The sequence below is a fragment of the Danio rerio genome, chromosome 16 (assembly GCF_049306965.1).
Source record: "Danio rerio strain Tuebingen ecotype United States chromosome 16, GRCz12tu, whole genome shotgun sequence".
Lineage (NCBI taxonomy): Eukaryota > Metazoa > Chordata > Actinopteri > Cypriniformes > Danionidae > Danio > Danio rerio.
The window spans coordinates 26,538,264-26,549,415 of NC_133191.1; the positions used below are offsets into that span (position 1 = coordinate 26,538,264).

General features: G+C 35.7%; 1 protein-coding gene across 1 annotated transcript; it reads left to right on the top strand.

The window, feature by feature from the left end:
- The first annotated feature begins 2,677 nt into the window (after positions 1-2,677).
- On the top strand, positions 2,678-9,181 carry klhl38b (kelch-like family member 38b). Its single transcript, XM_686705.9, has 4 exons — positions 2,678-3,451; positions 4,503-5,856; positions 5,940-6,045; positions 7,377-9,181. Exons 1-4 carry the CDS (start codon positions 3,426-3,428, stop codon positions 7,664-7,666), a joined length of 1,776 nt encoding a protein of 591 aa, XP_691797.2. The 5' UTR covers positions 2,678-3,425; the 3' UTR covers positions 7,667-9,181.
- Positions 9,182-11,152: the final 1,971 nt, after the last annotated feature.

Below are 11,152 nucleotides of genomic sequence, written 5' to 3' on the forward strand. Positions count from 1 at the left end.
TTCTAGACAGTTATTTTAGTCCCAAATAGCCTAAATCAGAAACAAAGTGACAAGCGGAGCAATCTTGGCAGGAGCATCAGAACAGAAGAATGAACTGCTTATTTTTCAACATCTGCCTCTGCAGTCATTTACTCTTAAACTATAGTTTAAGGGTATAGTCTTACTTAAAAAAACAACAACAATGACAACATGTATTTCAGCATTCAATATTCCAATAATTTTGTAACAAACAACCATTTCAGGGTTACATTTATGCAAAAACATACATACTCACTAAAATATGTAAAAGAATAAGTGATCTTGCTAAATTTCGTTGTATTTTGCTGTTAAACACCTATTGATTTGAATATAATGGCAAAGTATATAGATTTAAAGTTATATTTTGTGTTTTGGGTCTGCTTTGTTGGAAACTTATCTTTTTAGTAAGTTTAATCAATTGTAAAAAATTAATAAAAAATGAAAATTGAATTAATTAAAAATTATATAATTTAATTAATTTATTAAAAAAAAATAATTTAAAAAAATTATAAGTAATTATTTTATAGTAATAAAGTAGATATATTAATATGTGGAAACATTTTTACTTTATTAAATTGTCATTCTTTTTTTCATCTGCAATTTACATTGATCACCATAATCATGATATAATGATAAATAAATAAATAAATAAATAAATAAATAAATAAATAAATAAATAAATAAATAAATAAATGCATTTATATAATTATTATATTGGGTCATGACAGTCTGTTGTTTGACTGTTATTTACCCTTCATTTAATCCTGCTATGATGAGCAGTGTAGATCAGTGTTGATGCTCTCCCTGAGGCTTAGAGTGCTTAGCATGAGATAATTAACAAATATACACAGCGGATTTACAGTAAAACGAGGATACTGCTGAAAAGAGTCAGCACTGCTGTGTACCTCGCAGGAAATGAGAAGTATCTGCAGGCTTTAGTTTTAGAGCACTAGTAGCTCTCCTGACACTTTACACTTCAGGATACATGCCAAGAGACAAGGGATTACTTATTTTCATAAAAGACAGCTGTAAAGAATTTAAGATCCAACATGCGAGAATGCCATTGCCATTATTCTTTAATGAAAACTGTGCAGATGGATGGATGGATGGATGGATGGATGGATGGATGGATGGATGGATGGATGATAGATAGATAGATAGATAGATAGATAGATAGATAGATAGATAGATAGATAGATAGATAGATAGATAGATAGATAGATAGATAGATAGATAGATAGATAGATAGATAGATAGATAGATAGATAGATAGATAGATAGATTGATTGATGGATAGACAGATGGACGGACAGATGGACGGACAGATGGATGGATGGATGGATGGATGGATGGATGGATGGATGAATGGATGGATGGAGAGATGGATATACAAATGTATAGATAGATAGATGTCTGCTATAGAACATCAAAGGCATTGTCATTACTTTAATGTTAATATACTGCACTGCCTGCCAACCACAAAGGGTGTTGCAGGACAAGTTCAAAGGAATTACTCAAGTCATTCGTTTTAAGTCCTACAATGGGTAGGGAGGAGCAGAAATTTGTTTACCATGAATTTCTTAACCTGACAATCTAGTTTTCAGTCACTGTGTTTCAGGAGTTTAAGAGTTTTGTAGATAGCAATGCTAGTCTCATTTCAACTAATTTGTGTCACATTCTTGCATTTGGCAATTGACATGCAACTTGAAAAGCAACAAATAAAACACATGACCTTGTTGTTAGCACATTATATCAACAATAAATGTGGGATTCTAGAAAGAAAGAGGTCCAGTTTAAGGGGTTAAATGTTGAAAAATATTTGTAGAAAAAAACTGTTTACTTTTTTGAGCACTTTCCAACAGGTTAAACTATAAAGAAAAGACAATCCCAACATCCATGTTTCACTCAAGCACAAAAAATGTTGTTTTGTGTTTTACTTAAATCAGTGCAAAATTAATTGAAAATATGGTTCTTTTAAAAGAAATGTAAACTTCAATGCTGTGCGATGACTACATCATATGAACAGCTGTTAATTTTGCACTCCATGAATTACTGTCTTTGACTAGTGTTATCATAAAGTAATCAGATTGTGCAATTGTAAATAATTGCTCTATAAAATTTTTTTTCTTTTTATTTTTAGACTCTTGTAGCTGGGTTTTATCATAAATTGATATATCAAATACCAAAGCCCTATGGCAAGCCGTTTTTACTTTTATTCCCTTCCAGGATATGTATTCTTCATATCAACAATTCAATTTTTGATATCAACAATTAACATTCTTGATATCAACAATTTAGTTCTTGATATCAAAAAGTTAATTGTTGATATCAAAAATTCAATTGTTGATATCAACAATTACATTTTTGATATCAACAATTGAATTTTTACTAGTAATAATTGTTATTTCAGATCTCACAAATAACAAAGCCCATTCTGGAAAATTAATATTATGCAGTCCTACATTTTTTGCTTGATTTGACCTTAAAGTAAAGTCTCTCCTACTCTTCTAATATTATCGTAAGGAAACATGAAAACGTATTCATTTGAAGTTGTTAAACCTTTCAGTTTACAGCATGTGAAAAAGATGACAGCACACGTGCAAGTATTGCGTAATGCACCTCAGTGCAGTGAAATAACACAAGATGGCGCTGTCGATCTAACGCCATTTTCTTGAAGGGCCTCAGACGTTCACTTGCAAAGAACCACATCTTTAAAAATCGTTAAAAAAATGAAAACTACGACTTTAATTAACATTCATTTGTTAAGTTTTGTACTTTTAAACTGTTGTACTTGTTTATAGATTCTTATGCAACTTTGTATCCTACAACTAGCAATTCTGTGTCCGAACAAATGCCTGTCAATTTATAGACTACCTGCTGATGTTTGGCTTAAAAGCTTTCAGCTGTTGTGTCTCCTCATCCTAAAGCCTTCATCATCCCGGTGTTTAGCAACGGCTGCAGTAGTAACACAGCATGGGCTTATCTTAGAAATGGGGGTCTTTCCAAGTATCCAGCAACCTCTCAGAATAGCTTTCGGGCAGCAGTGGGGTTGTTTACAGCTTTGGTAAACAAACACACGTGGTGGTGGAGCAATGCAGACATGCTATGCAGACAGTGAAGAAACTTGTGTTATGGAAAAACAGAAGGGGTGAGGAGGTGTTAGCGGGACCAGCAGTTCTGACAGAGAGGAGAGGTTTCTATTTTTAGGGAGACTGGAATGTACATTGAGGCCTCTCGAAGGATTTCTCAACAACAAATAACATACCCGTGCTCGCCTCGGTCTCTATAAACATCCACCTGCCAAACTGAGAAAGTGAAGAACTTTCAGAAGTTTCGGAAAACAGAAGGACGAGTTTGAACTTTGCTTGAGGTTTGACGGTCGATTAATATTTAGAGGACTATCTAAAATGTGCTTCAAATCAGCTGAGACAAGGTAAGGGAAGATATGGCTGACACATCAGTGCACCATGCAGAAACTTTGCCTGCAAAGCAGCACCTGTAGATTGTGGAGAGATGCATGAGTTTTCTGTTTGCTTGTCATTATATGTCAGTCTTCAAGAAATTGGAAAAAATCTGAGATAAATGTGATTGTGGTGAACTTGCAGAATTGTTAAATAAGTGTTTTGCAACAAAAGTTTATGTATTAAATAAAGTGAAGAGGGATAGTTTTCTTTATCCCTTCATTCACATGCAGATGAATAAAAATATGCTCTTTTTGAATTTTGTGGTGCACAAACAATAGCAGAGCTGCTTCATTTCACAACTAATTAAAGTATAAAACTAATTTACACTTATGCTCAAGTGTACCATAATCATTTAAAAGGATACGTATATTTATTGGTTTGTTTTAACATTTAAATAAATACATAATTAAAGTTTTGAGATGTAATATTGGATTTTGGCTGCACGTTGGAGCAGTGGGTAGCATGATCGCCTCACAGCAAAAAGGTCGCTGGTTTGAGCCTCGGCTTGGTCAGTTTGCATTTCTGTGTGGAGTTTGCATGTTCTCCCTGTGTTTGCATGGGTTTCCTCCGGGTGCTCTGGTTTCCCCCACAAGTCCAAAGACTGGTATAGGTGAATTAGGTAAGATAAAAAATTTGTCTGTGTATGTTGTGTATGGTTCTTATCCAGTGATGGGTTGCAGCTGGAAGGACATCCACTGCTTAAAGCATTTGCTGGAAAAGTTGGTGGTTCATTCTGCTGTGGCGACCCAAGATTAATAAAGGGACTAATATTGGTTTCTTAAATCGCTGGTATTGAGTTGTCTAAACTTAAATATAAATGTCTAAAAACATGGGGACGAAAAAGTTTTGTTATTTGATGAAAAATGAAGGTCTAAATGGCATAAATATGGAAGAAATCAGTAGTTTTACAGAAAAAAAATCTTTTTGTACATACATTTTAATCTATACTAGTAACACTGCTTGTGATTAAGGTGACAAATGTCATACCTACAGATGTTTTGATTGTTTTTTTCCCCACAGCTTAGATGGTCCAGTATCAGAAATTCTGCATTTTAAAGACAAAGACCTGATCTCCAACCTTTTACTGGAGCTGAACACCTTGAGAAAGGACAGAATTCTCACTGATGTTGTTCTGTGCTCTGAGAACAAGGAGATCCCATGTCATCGCAATGTCCTGGTGTCCAGCAGCCCCTACTTCCATGCCATGTTCTGCAGCAACTTCCTAGAGACCCAGAAGTCCAGGATAAACCTTGAAGGAGTTCCTCATGAAATCCTCGCAATGATCGTGGAGTATGTCTACACAGGGTCCATCAGCATCAGCATGGAGCTGGTTCTCCCCCTGATTCAGACCGCCTCGATGCTTCAGTACGGAAGGCTTTTTGAGGCCTGTTCGACCTTCCTGCAGGCCCAACTCAGTGCAGACAACTGCTTGAGCATGATCCGCCTCTCCGAAATCCTGCATTGCTCCAGCTTGCATGAAAAAGCGAGAGAGCTGGCCATTAAGAGCTTCTCAGATGTGGTGGTCTCTGAGGACTTCTGCGAACTCTCACTGCCAGAACTGGTGAGTTACTTGGAGGACGATAAGCTGTGCGTTGAGGAGGAGCAAGTTTTTGAGACTCTTCTTGCTTGGATCCACCATGATCCGTTCTCCAGACATGGCACCATACACGATTTGTTCCGTCGCGTGAGACTGAGACACGTCCACCCTTATTATCTTTTCCAGTTCATTGCCAATGACCCTCTAGTTCAGTCATCATCTTTATGCACAGATATTATCGAATCCGTTCGTCGCCTTTTGTTTTCTGTCGGCACTCATTGTCCTGGTGATCTTGAGCCTCTGTGGAGGACGCCACGACGTCAGAACTGTAAAGAGGGGCTTGTAGTAGTTGGAGGTCGTAAGAATGGTGAACAGACATCCCGTGAGGCGCTACTCTATGATGAACAATCTCACTGTTGGAAATGGCTTGCAAAGATTCCTCTTCGGCTCTACAGGCCTGCTTATGTCTGCATGCACAGCATCCTTTACGTACTAGGAGGCTTAACAATGAAATCAGGAAGCCAATGCACACCCAGCAACACAGTCTACACGCTTTCTCTAAAAACAAATCAGTGGCGAATGGGAGAATCCATGCTGACGTCCCGATACGGCCATCAGAGCGCCACCTACCTGCATTTTATTTTTGTTCTGGGTGGATTGGGGGCTGATGGACAGCTGTCTAATGAGGTAGAGCGATACGACACTATGTTCAACCAATGGGAGGCCATGGCACCAATGCCCACTGCAGTTCTGCATCCTGCTGTAGCCGCACACAACCAGAGAATCTACGTGTTTGGTGGGGAAGACGCTATGCAGAAACCAGTGCGAATGATTCAGGTTTGATCCTTTACGTTTTTTTGGTGTAACTGAATACAATTTGAAATGATGTTAAAGTGATTAAAGCTGTGTGTTCTTGATAGGTGTATCACATTGGAAGGAATATGTGGTGCAGGATAGAAAACAGGACAGTGAAGAATGTTTGTGCACCGGCTGCAGTGATTGATGATAAAATCTACATTGTAGGCGGTAAGTAGTTTTGTTGTATTGTGACTATAGTTCCAGCAAACTGGATTTTGAAATCAAATTTTACTATTCTTATTTTAGTAAGGTTTGAAGTGAAGTTTATTATAAATCAGGGCTATCAACATGGGAGTAAATTAAAAATCCTTGACCATGGCTGAAAACCTTGTGGGCAGTGCGTTGATATATGGTGCCATTGCACTATGGGCATCCAAAGATTTCATTCAACCTTCCACAATCCCATCCCAATCTCTCACCAACTTCACTTCCTGTCTTGAAAAACCCTGATATAAATATTTTCTTAAATTATCAGGCGATGAGAGAATCTTAGAATTCGGGAGTGAGTATTTCCAATGTGGCACTTGTAATCCCATAGTCTCGCATAACCAAAAATATATAGTCTGTAATCTTAAATATACATTAAAAAATTTGATATAAATATAAACTTGCCAAACTGGTCAACATGATGCCAACAAACTCTCCAAACACATTCAAACTGCTATTATGAGATGCTTTCTTAACTGCTGTTTTTTCACTGTTGTCATGTTCTTTTGTGTTTTGTTGATAGCTATGTTTTATCCACCTATTTTTATATAAATATTTTTTTAATGGAATTGCTAAAATGCACATAAAAAAACATATGCACACAACTGACTAGGATACACATTCAACATCACTTGATTTTACTATGTTATAACAAATATGGGCACAATCAATGGGACAGCATCAATGGACAACCCAGTGGACTGACTACATTGTATACCACAATGTTGTTTTGGTTCTTCTAAAATCTTATTGCCAATATCTGTCATCAAGGTGATTCAGCATTATCACCTCCCAGAACTGTGTTGACCTCTCCCAAAGAGCGGTCTTGTGCCTCCAAAAGCCATTGTCTGTTCATTGCATTTCGTTTTTTGAGGTGCAAGCAATTATTATATAAGAAAAAAAGGCCCACAGTGGCTTCTCCTGCCGCAGCAAATTCCGTTTTATATTTTAATATTTGAAGCCAGTTCATCAGGAAGGGATAATTTTGTTCTTTTACTCATTGGATGGAAACGGTGCTTTATTCATGTTTTTATTGAATGTTTTATGCAATATTTATTATGTAGTTAGATGGAAACTTAGATATTGAGAGGAAAGTGTTCAACACCAATACCTTTTCATCTATTTTTCTTATTTTAGTGCACTAAAAAGTTCAATTAACAGCGACCGGTGTTGCTTATAGCAATAGTTTTTAAAATTCAAGCATAAAGCTAATTTAACAGTATAATAATGGTAAAAAACACAACTTCTGTTTGATGTCAACTTTAACATTGTATTTCTAATTCATTTAACAGGCTATACAAGAAGAATGGTAGCTTATGATGTAAAAAGCAACACATTTGAGAAATGTGAAAATATGAAGGCCAGGAAGATGCATCACTCTGCGACGGTTGTGAACGGCAAGATCTACGTGACTGGAGGCCGTTTCTTCAACAGCCACGAGCGTGTAGAAGACTCAGACAGCTTTGACTGCTTCGACCCTAAGACAGACGCATGGACGTCAATGGGGAAATTGCCATTCAAGCTATTTGACCACGGCTCAGTACCTCTGGTCTATCTCTCTGATAAGTTTTTGCCGACATGATTGCATTTGTGTCAAGTGTTGGTTAGTGACTTAAAGGGCACCTATGATGAAAATCATCTCTTATAAGCTGTTTGGACAGACCTGTGTAGGTATAGTGTGTTCACAGACATATTGGGGTGATTAAAAGACAATAAGTCTCTTTTTTTTTATTTCCTGAAATTAAAATAGGATCCAAATCCCTCCCATTTTAAGACTCATTCCAACATGATGTTGGAGTGCAGTTTACCTGCCCACTAAATTGATTGACTCGCGTATTGACTTGTCTCTGTAGTAACGCGTTTATTCATATCAACAAGACAGGACATGGGGACAGCAACTCAGATTAAAAGATCTGTTCAGCTCTCTGTGATCATCAATCATCATCAAATGTGATCAAGAAAGAGTTTTACAAGTTTAAAACTTTTTTAAAACAGTGCATGTTTGTAATGAATTACAGTGATTTTACTGTCTTTACTTTATCAGCAGAGCCGCATGTCAGTACAATTATAAAAGAAAATGCTTCAATCCTGGTTTGTGGATGTTAAATCAGGATTATTTTGTACGTAAACATAACAGATATCATACAGCAGGGGATATTAACTGTTATCCTGTCACATTTCCCGTGTGTGTGTGTGTGCGCCTGTGTGTGTGCGTGAACTTTATAACGATGATGAGTGTAAATGTGACTCATCATTGCAGTAAGGCTTGAATTAACTCCACAACAAATACATCAAACAACCATTGGGAAGGGTCTTACTGTAGTATTTCTCACAAACGTTACGTCAAATCTGCTTTCTTCATTTCTGTCATTGTGCTGTTTATCTGACACAGCCGAGGCGGAGATTGAGGCACACTCTGACAGGAATGTAGGAATGGTGGGCAGGGAGAACTAGCATTAAAGACAAAGGCAACAAAAACATCTACATTGTGTTCAAAGCAGAAAATGCAATATTCTGAAAGGTATTATAAATAATCTGATGGGTGTTTTGATCTGAAACTCTAAAGACACATTCTGGGTACACAAAAGACTCATCTTAAATCAAGAAAATAGGTAAAATAGGTGCCCTTTAATGCAAGTGTAAAATATGTCTGTCTCCAACCGAAATTCTTGCTGCACTGTATTTGATAGATCATACTGAGAAAACATGCAATGAAAATGCAAATAACAGACAAGCAATATAAAGTTCTCTTTAGGTGGTTGCGTTTTGAACGTGGGAAGTTCTGATATTTTATCAACTATTATTAGTTATTTTACTCAGAACTAGTCCAATGTTGGATGATATATCAAATTAAGCAAGTAAGACATGAACAATTTCATACATTTACACAACAAAATACACATTACCCATGAACCTGAAGAGTTTGAAATGTTTTGAACTTGAAATTCAATAGTTTATTCACATTCCTCTATTTTGCAAATTGGTTATGAATGTATGTGTGTTTGTTTTTTTTAAATATATACTGTAACAGTTACAATCTGTTAGAAATTAACTGAGTAGAATATTTATAAATAAAAACTGTCTATTAAATCCTTCATTAGAAAGTACGCTTCATTTGAGTGTCATCAGTTTGTTGGCTTATCTGATTGTATAGAATTTAAAGGCAAGAAAGAGAAAGAGAGAAACATCCTGTCATCAGTTTTTCAGACTTTTCAGTGGAGGTGGGGAAAATAAATTGGACCCATCCCACCTTCATTGTGAGAACAATAAAACACTAAGTTGTCTTACATGAATTTCTTTCTTCCACAATCATATGGAAAATATTTAACAACGTAGGAGTGATTAAATCACTGTTCCAATTTCCGATGAGTCATACCTTTCATGGCAATTTTTTTTTATGATCTCCATCAGATAAATACATTTGTGCTCTGTAATTTGATAATGTCTATGTATTATATCTTCCATTTGTAACAATATGCAATTACAAATATGTAAACTGTTATGTAATGCTGACAGTGACCAACAATATGCATATAATGCATTAATCATAAGAGATTAAACTCATCAAATGACATGCCACGGAAGGTGTAAAGCAGCAGATGTGTGAGAGATGCATGTGTGAGTGTGTTATTGCTCTCACATGTCTTTCTGTCTCTCTCAGTTGCACTGTAGCAGGTGTCTTCATGCCCAGACATGAAACGGTGAATCATTGCAGACTAAAGATGAGCCATGCAGAAACTTGACTATCTCTTTTAATAGTGTAAACGACATGACCATGTGGTATAAATAAGCACATTTCTCTTGTATAATTACTCTCAAGGGTCTATAAAAAAAACCCCACACATGTATTACTCTGTATATGATTTTTAAAATAGGTTCGACAGGAGGTTTTTGTTGCTGTTGTTGTTTTTAGTTGGCCAAATTGCATTTTCTGGTTTTAGTTGAAAACTGGTGGATTATTCAGTCATAATAACACTGCAATATTCCATAGGACCTAAATTGATTTTGGGATATGATTCAATTCACTAAAATTACAACATGAAAAAGTAAATTAATAAATCAGGGAAACCCAGTTTTCAAAGAATACATATTATCACATTACTGTAATAACACAAATACTAATATTTTTATTGAATTTTGCATCTGTCCACACTTAAGAATGCTCATTTGCTTTAAACAAAATGTGGGTCAATTATGAACAACTCCAAATACTGGGTTGAAAATTGTAACTAATTTGTAAATTAAACTTAAAGATTGGGTTTTTCCACCTTTAACCCAAAATTGGGTGGAAAGAACTCAGCATTTTAGGGAGTATGACAACCAAATCCATAGTAGAATCTAGAGCACAGATGCCTAAAGCAGGGCCAAAGTTGGCCCATTGTAACCTTTAGTTTGACCCACCATCACATCTGAGTGGAGAGTTAGAATGATGGAGAAGTTTGGGGAGACTGCCTATCAAAATGATAGTCATTTCTAATTTTTTGTTTGTTTGTTTTATTGCTAAGCTACAAGAATGAAAACTGAAATTAAATGTTTCAACTAAATGTAAATGTAAATAATGTGACTTATAACTTCATTATTTAATGTAAATGTAAATAATGTAACTAGGATATGCAGAAGACATTGGCGAGCAAATCAAGGCAAAAACTAGTGTAACTTCATTCTGTTATAAATGAGATTGTTTTTGTTTTTATTGTAATAAGTGAATATGTGCTGTATTATATAATTTTTTTAATATTATTAAATAAATCTGGAAATTACCCATGGCAACTATATTTACCTTTGGTCCCCTAGCCTCAATCAAGTTTGGATTTAGGCCCTTCATAAGAGAACGTTTGGGCACCCCTGATTTAATGTATTACATGTGCTGTTGGGAGTTTGCAATGACTGATAAAAAGACTAATACAATTATATTTAAATTTTTAACCAAACTACTGGTGTGTCCATATTTAACCCCAAATTGCTTTAAAAGAACCAAAATGACCTTAATCATAACATTTTTACACATTCCACAGAAGAGAGTCAAACTGACCCATATATGAAACAAATATTAGTAAACATGTAATCT

Bases quoted from the DNA above. Each gene is read 5' to 3' on its own strand.
- klhl38b (XM_686705.9), top strand. From the start codon at position 3,426: ATGTGCTTCAAATCAGCTGAGACAAG. The intron at 3,452-4,502 runs GTAAGGGAAGAT...TTTTCCCCACAG, and splicing joins TTCAAATCAGCTGAGACAAG to CTTAGATGGTCCAGTATCAG. The intron at 5,857-5,939 runs GTTTGATCCTTT...TGTTCTTGATAG, and splicing joins AACCAGTGCGAATGATTCAG to GTGTATCACATTGGAAGGAA.